Source organism: Ruditapes philippinarum, unplaced genomic scaffold (assembly GCF_026571515.1).
Source record: "Ruditapes philippinarum isolate M1 unplaced genomic scaffold, ASM2657151v2 ctg355_1_1_1_1, whole genome shotgun sequence".
NCBI lineage: Eukaryota > Metazoa > Mollusca > Bivalvia > Venerida > Veneridae > Ruditapes > Ruditapes philippinarum.
In genome coordinates this window covers 256,166-264,566 of record NW_026861237.1, presented here as the reverse complement: position 1 = coordinate 264,566, position 8,401 = coordinate 256,166, and the positions used below count along the sequence as shown (strand labels likewise).

General features: G+C 31.8%; 1 protein-coding gene across 1 annotated transcript; it reads right to left on the bottom strand.

The window, feature by feature from the left end:
* LOC132714989 (adipocyte plasma membrane-associated protein-like) lies at nucleotides 1–8,258 on the bottom strand. Its single transcript, XM_060697948.1, has 9 exons — nucleotides 7,944–8,258; nucleotides 7,383–7,490; nucleotides 6,886–6,975; nucleotides 6,094–6,215; nucleotides 4,843–5,091; nucleotides 3,694–3,806; nucleotides 3,036–3,196; nucleotides 2,399–2,600; nucleotides 1–48 (listed from the first exon to the last, which is right to left on the bottom strand). Exons 2-9 carry the CDS (start codon nucleotides 7,421–7,423, stop codon nucleotides 1–3), a joined length of 1,026 nt encoding a protein of 341 aa, XP_060553931.1. The 5' UTR covers nucleotides 7,424–7,490; nucleotides 7,944–8,258.
* Between the last annotated feature and the right edge of the window lie 143 nt (nucleotides 8,259–8,401).

Here is an 8,401-nt window from a genome sequence, read left to right as displayed (position 1 = left end):
CTACAAAGGGATTTTTTGGATAAAAAATTTTAAAATTAGAGGTGTGATCTGTAAATAATAAATACACAGGTTTAAAAAAATGATTTACTTTCAACTAAGATTTTATCACAGTGTAAAATATAACACAGAGAAACGTTTTCCCTAACATTGGAATCGCTTTACAGTTTGCTTGTCATTTACAATCATTCCCTCAATGGGATCAGTGATCACATGTGTCGCCTCACGATTAAATTAATCAAGAGGGATCAGTGATCACATGTGTCGCCTCACGATTAAATTAATCAAGAGGGATCAGTGATCACATGTGTCACCTCACGATTAAATTAATCAAGAGGGATCAGTGATCACATGTGTCACCTCACGATTAAATTAATCAAGAGGGATTAGTGATCACATGTGTCACCTCACGATTAAATTAATCAAGAGGGATCAGTGATCACATGTGTCGCCTCATTAGCCACTCCTGTGTAGCAGGATTGTCAAAAATTATTAACAGAGCAAAACGCGTTTTTTTATTATTACTTAAAACTCAGCCAAAAATCATTCAAGCAGAAAACCCGTGTACGATGCGCAAGTACTTGAGCTATGATCAATATTGTAAAGTTAAATTGAAATTGCTTAAGTGATCTGGACAACTTTAAAAATACAAACCATTAAAGCGCCATTACTCATACAAAAATCATTTAACCGAACAATAATTGACAAAAATCATTGAACCGGACACTAACTCTAACAAAAATCATTGAACCGGACAATGCTGACGATATGCACAACTCGATTTCGTACTGATCATTCTTATAAAGTTTGGATGAAATTGCACCAGCAGTTTTTGAGGAGTAGTCCGGACAAGTTAAATTTTGTTACAGACGGATCCTCACTCTGTAGTGTGGCGACACAAAATATTTTTAAAAGATAAAATTCCGACTGTCAGTTGTTAGTTGTTTATACCTTACTGCTGCAATAACTTTCTTAATATATCTTACCGCTGCAATAACTTTCCTTAAATACTTTACTGCTGCAATAACTTTCTAAATATACCTCACTGCTGCAATAACTTTCTTTAAATACTTTACTGCTGCAATAACTTTCTAAATATACCTCACTGCTGCAATAACTTTCTTTAAATACCTTACTGCTGCAATAACTTTCTTTAAATACCTTACTGCTGCAATAACATCTTTAAATACCTACCGCTAAAATAACTTTCTAAATATACCTTACTGCTGCAATAACTTTCTTTAAATACCTACCGCTAAAATAACTTTCTAAATATACCTTACCGCTGCAATAACTTTGTTAATATACCTTACCGTTGCAATAACTTTCTTTAAATAACTTGCCGCTGCAATAACTTTCTTAACATATCTTACCGCTGCAATAAATTTATTTAAATACCTTACCGCTGCAATAACTTTCTTAATATATCTTACCGCTGCAATAACTTTCTTAATATATCTTACCGCTGCAATAACTTTCTTAATATATCTTACCGCTGCAATAACTTTATTTAAATACCTTACCGCTGCAATAACTTTCTTGAAATACCTTACTGCTGCAATAACTTTATTTAAATACCTTACCGCTGCAATAAATTTCTTAATATACCTGACTGCTGCAATAACTTTCTTTAAATACCTTACTGCTGCAATAACTTTCTTTAAATACCTACCGCTAAAATAACTTTCTAAATATACCTTACCGCTGCAATTACTTTGTTAATATACCTTACCGCTGCAATAACTTTCTTTAAATACCTTACCGCTGCAATAACTTTCTTAATATACCTTATCGCTGCAATAACTTTTTAAATATACCTTACTGCTGCAAAAGCTTTCTAAATATACCTTACTGCTGCAATAAATTTCTTAATATATACGATACCGCTGCAATAACTTTCTTTAAATACCTTACCGCTGCAGTAACTTTCTAAATATACTTTACTGCTGCAATAACTTTCTTAATATACCTTACCGCTGCAATAACTTTCTTAATATACCTTACCGTTGCAATAACGTTCTTTAAATACCTTACCGCTGCAGTAAATTTCTAAATATACCTTACTGCTGCAATAACTTTCTTAATATACCTTACCGCTTCAATAACTTTCTTAATATATCTTACCGCTGCAATAACTTTCTTAATATATCTTACTGCTGCAATAACTTTCTTTAAATACCTTACCGCTGCAATTACTTTCTTAATATACATTACTGCTGCAATTACTTTCTTTAAATACCTTACTGCTGCAATAACTTTCTTTAAATACCTAACCGCTGCAATAACTTTCTAAATATACCTTACCGCTGCAATAACTTTTCTAATTTACAATTTACCTTACCGCTGCAATAACTTTCTTAATATACCTTACCGCTCCAATAACTTTCTCAATATATCTTACCGCTGCAATAAATTTCTTCACATTTGGGTATGGTCCAATCAAGTCAAGAAATGACCCTAATGGACTCGAACCATCAAATCTCACCGACCCGGTCCCTACATAGAAATTACCACGTGCATTAAGTTTTACGTTGTCAGGGTAGCCTGGAAGGTTGTCGATAAATACGTCACTTGTGCCTGCCTTACTTCCCTTTAAGTAATACCTATATCAAAAAAAGTATAGCTAATTAAATTTAAATAAGTTAGAGAAATAAAAAATATTATAGGATTTACTTATACATCGAAACGATGCAACAAGAGCCCCGCTAAAGTCGGGGTAAAATAAACCCGATGTCAATGTCTTAAATTTACTGTTGTTTTGGCCTTTACATAAATGTAAAAGAAAAATTCACATCTATTTTTTCCTAAGTAACAAGTGAACAAATTAATTGTAGAAGATAATTGAACATTATGATTTAATTTTATTTTGATAGAAAAGAAATTAAACAGCAACATAAATCTAATTACAAATCAAATGAAATATGCACATTTACATTTAAATACATTTTAATGAAAGAATGTTAGTATTGTTGCGCAGACAGTTATAAAGAAACTTATGGCGTGTATTAAATATTTTCAAGAATTGTAGTATAATGTACCTGCGTAGTCTTGCAACACTCATTTCTGCAATTAGAAGGAAATCTTCTTCTTTGGATAAAGAAATACCATTAGCTAAGTATAACCCCGAGAGTAAAGTTCGGCATATTCCCGTCTGTATATTATACTCGAGGACACGCCCATCTGGCCTTGTCTCTAATACCTTAAAAGCCAATTATAAAGTTATTGAAACAAATAACGAATATGTCAGTCTGCCATTAATACAATACAAACCTGTGTCTGAAAGTTCAATTCGAGTTCTACAAGTAAAGTTATTCGTTTTCTGTTTTATCTAGATTTATGTACCCTTATTTCTAAAGTATTCCAAGTCACAGAAATAAGGTCTGCTATAGAAAAAACACAACTTAGGGGAATTTTTTTATTTTTTTATTTTTATTTTTAGTTGTTTTTTGTTTGCGGCCCTACATTTATGTTACTCTTCTTCTAACGTGTCATACAAGGAACACAGCGAATTGAAAAAGAAAACTAGGCTGGTCATATGCAAGTGGGATGTACAAAATCTTGACCAGAAAGATACGAGTGAAAATGTTGCAGGGTCTGTCCGTTTAATTGACTGACTGAGACTGATCGATCGATCGATCGATCGATCGATTGATTGATTGATAAAGTTAAACAAGTAAATACATAGATTATAATTACCGCATATCGAAAATCGCGACGCTGCCATTTGCTAGAAGAGTCTGTAAAATATATAAGACCATCACTGGACATATCCATACTGTTCAAAAATCGGAATGGCGTTCCTTCACTTCCTGAAATACATGATTGCGTTGGTAATTACATATTCCTACATGTGAATGATTTAAAACCTGTTTAAAATGATTTCGTTTCCATGGAATGCAGAGATTGTTTTATATATGTTATAGCAAATGTTATAACAAATGTTTTATATGGAAATTTAATTCTAAATAATAAAGACAAAATAGTTGAATATTTGACTAAATGAAGGGAATCATAATATGAAATATATCATGAAATCGCCCTCGTGTTATATTGCTATTTATAGTATTCACATGTATGTGGGTATTTTCTAAGACGCAGCATTTGGTTTGCTTCTGTCTTCTTGATAAATAAACAAGCACCCTTTGGCCCAGGGAAAGATACTCGCTGAGGGTGTGAGAGGATAGGATAAATCAAAGTTTTTTTCTTAGTGTGTTTTTAATCAAAATGTTCAGAAATTTTAAAAATGAATGGGTTAAGATGAAAATTATCAAATTATCATTGGTAGATGTGCCATTCTTGATTCTGTGAAAAGGGGTATTTATTTTATGTTCAAAAGATAAAAAAAAAATGTTAAAAGCAATTATTATGTGAAACGTAAAGTCACTTTGTTAATTGAATAGGTCAAAAATGAAATCATATGTGAACGTGATACCTCTAACTATGCAATGGGGTTTTATATGTGGACCAAAATGCCGCTAAAGATAGAAAAATCTAAAAAAAAAAGGTAAATTTGCTTATACATGTACTTGAAATCTTCTAAAATGAATGAAAGTGATACAAAGTTGATTCCTACAGGTGCAAATTCGGATCTGAAACCGTAACTGTTAATGTGAAATGATTCTATTTGAACTTTTAACATTAACTATTTTTAGTTAATGTGAATATCATGAAAATAGTACGATGACGTCACTAATTTGATGTTAGGTAGATTGAAATATTTATGCGGAATATATTTTAACAGGATAAAGTAGACTTGTATACGGAAGATAATGGTTTTATGTACCTAGATGTGAAGTTTATGTATATTAAATGATATTAACAATATGATTATTAAACCATAAATACCTTCTTCATTTGAAACAAGTATTTCTATATTTCCGGTATCCAAACTTATACGCAGAAGCCCTTTATAAGAATCAACTAAATACAGTTTGTTGTCTTGTCCAACTTTCATTCCCTTTGGTCGACCACATACTGGTTCAAACTTAGCACTGCCGCACTGTGGATGATCTAAACCAGTTCTAGCGATGAGAGAAATCTTGGTCTTACTTATAGAAAATATTTTACCATCTGCAGTGCCAGTGTAAATTGTTCCTGTAAAATTGTTTGTATAATAAATGTTAGTTTGTTCAAATGAAAAGAGAGTGAATACTTATACAACGACAACAAAACAAATTTAAAGCAGCATTTAAATAAAAACATATTCTTAGCTGACAAAAATACAACTTGAACGGGGAACACAACACTAAAGTACAAGTTAGAGCAAAACAAAACACTGATGGTAGTGAGCGAGACATTTAAGACAGACGTCACTCAATATACATGAAGTACTGATCAATTCAACGGTACTAAACATTCGTTAACTTATGTGGAATACACACAAAATGAATACATATATATAAAGCGTATAACAGTGTAAATATACATAATTATATTTATTATATACTTCCTAAAATACACGCAAATCTTGAAGCGCGAATACGCTTCAACGAATAGAAAATTCCGTATTATGATAGTGACAAATACGGTAGTGTCGGACTATTTTTGACGTTGGTTCCGATCTCAGCTTTGTAACGTTATAACGTTGCATTTCGAAACGAAAACTAAAATTATTAAAGGCGTGGCCGGTTAAGCAAAAATTACGTATTCATCCGTCATTTATGAATTTATTTTTCATTTTCTGAAATAACGAATAGAAGTGAAGTATATAGAAACTCCTTTCTACGTATACTTAAAACGATTAGGTATATAATAAAAGGAAAGTTGTGTTGTAGTAGCTCTCTGAGGCTTTGTATAGAAAATTGACATCTCACTCGACCTTTGGTCTCGCGAGACATCAATTTTCCAACGCTGCTGGTCTCAGAAAGCTACTACAACATAATATTCCGTATGTATATGTATATGTTGGGATCTAACTCTCAGTGCATGCGAGGACAGCTGGACCTTCATTAAGCACAGACTACCTACATGTATACAATGTGTATGCAACTCCAATTTGCCACAATGTTCAAAAGACTAAAATAAATTTTTTACATGTCATTAGAACTTTGTCTAAACAAATATAATTATGGTTTCATTCTTGCCACGTATACTTGCCATTTTTATCAAAAGCAAATGATTCTGGACCAACCAATGCACCTTCAAACCATCTCTCTGCTTGCTGTAGTAAATTGTTTCTCTTTAAACCTCCTTCTAGCCGTGGTAGAGGCCTTGGAAACCTGCCATTCATACATATAAATAACTTTTAAATTCATAAATATATATATATATATTCATTTAGTGTCAGATAAAAAATTTTATTACAAATACAGGTTTGAAAATAAGATTTTTTCTGATTCATATAGCAGTCCCCAATCTTTTATGAATGGATGAGCATAAATGGAGGTGTGTGTAAACCTGTCTGTACAGTCTTTCTGGTTTTTATCCCAGCAGGGAGCAAAACTTAATCCCATATTCTTTGTACGAGTCGGAGCACTGTCTGCATTTTATTGTACTTGTTTTCTTTTGGTGTTTTTTTTTTACAGTTTCCAAAACGTTACACATTGACAATATAGTTGAACCATGCTTATTTTGCATTTTGGTAAAAAAAAGCACTATGTTTACATTTTGCTATTTTATGACAAAACTTTTAATCCATAATTAATTCATTATTAAACTGGAACAAAACACGTGTTTACCCTTTCTTAAGAAGAAAAGTATTTACTTATGTGGCTTCGTGTGCCGTTAAGGAATGAGGCCGTTAAGCGCCTATTTTTAACAAAACATCGAAAATATCCTTAATAAACTCACAAATTATAATTGTTTTATTTGCATTTTATTGATACAAAATGTAACATAATAAATGCAATAAATGCTGAAAAATAAACACTTTATTGCATGTATACTTACGTGTAGGGAATGGGGTCTATTGGACTCAATTGTAAGCATAAACCGACAATAACTGGAAATATTACCACCAGAAACACTCTCCATCTGGTCCTTGAAATTAGTATAATAATTATTTACATCCAACACAATCTTGATTAAACAATTGCTCACATTCAAATAATTTGAAATAGATAAATAGAATTACTGTATATCAGATGCATAATAACAACTGAAAATGTATTTAAAGAAACACATATTAACTCATAAAAACTTGAATAAAATAACAAACAAACAAACAAAATAACAAACAAACATGCATATAATATGAAACATAATAAACAAATATCAACTCTGTCAACTGAATGAGGAGCCACTAAGAAAACGATTAAAAATATTCCATCATACATGTATTTAGATTAAATATTCTAAAATTGTTCTCAAACTTTTTAAGGCATTTAAATGGTGAACTTTAATTACATGTATCTAGATTTTAAGCATTATAAATACAGAAAATATACCAGAATTTATTTGTAGAAGCAGACGATGGCTCAATTTTCATCTTGACCTGGTCACTGAACGGTCATCACGTGACAGGTTCAATGTCATTGTGTTGGCCTCGTTTCAACCTGAGAAAGAATGCACACACGATGATCAAACAAGCTGCATTATCATGGACTGAAAGAGTTAAATGTAACATGCATCCTCGTGGAAGCAAGCGATCAAATAAAGACACATTTGAAAACCAAAGGTTCGTAGACAAAAATACATGAGCAGTGAGCAGATCTTTTACCATGAGTGTTCTACCTAAAACCTTAACTATTTCAAAGACCCTGGTTTATTGAACCGTAAGCCTCTGATGCCAGGGCAAATTTATCGTAAGATCACGGAGTGCACATTTTGCTATTCATCGAAGTCAAATAGCTGTGAATTATAAAACGAACGCCTTTTTATGTAGGATATAGAATTGACTAATTCTATGCTTTAGTCAGATGTACTATGTTTAGACATGACCCTATCCATATGTGCCTGATAAACATATATTTTAAAGATGTAAAAATATAAATAATTATATGACATACGTGTTTTAAAATTAAATTACACAATACAATAAAGTTCCTTCCAGCCTTCACGTTTTGGTTAAATCCTGCAAAATTTCTTTAAGTACGATAAATACAATCCAAATAGTGACCAGATATAAGTATTTCACAATCAATTTGTTGTATTAATGCAGACGCTATTAAACATTCTTTGTCAATCTATGTTTTCTCTCTTAAAATATTTATAAATATGCAGACGATAATAAAAAGCTGACCTTTTGATGAACCCAAACAGGGGCATTTCAGGTCATATTGTGTCTGACAAAAAATAGGTTACTATAATAAAGGGCACGTGAAATAAAGTCAGATTAAGTATCCTGTAATGTTACATACTCTTTTGAAGGTTACGGGTGAATGAAGATACACATGTATATATTAACAAATCATTACACGTGAATTATTGCCTCTTTTGTATGTCGCTTTGATTAATAATGTAGATA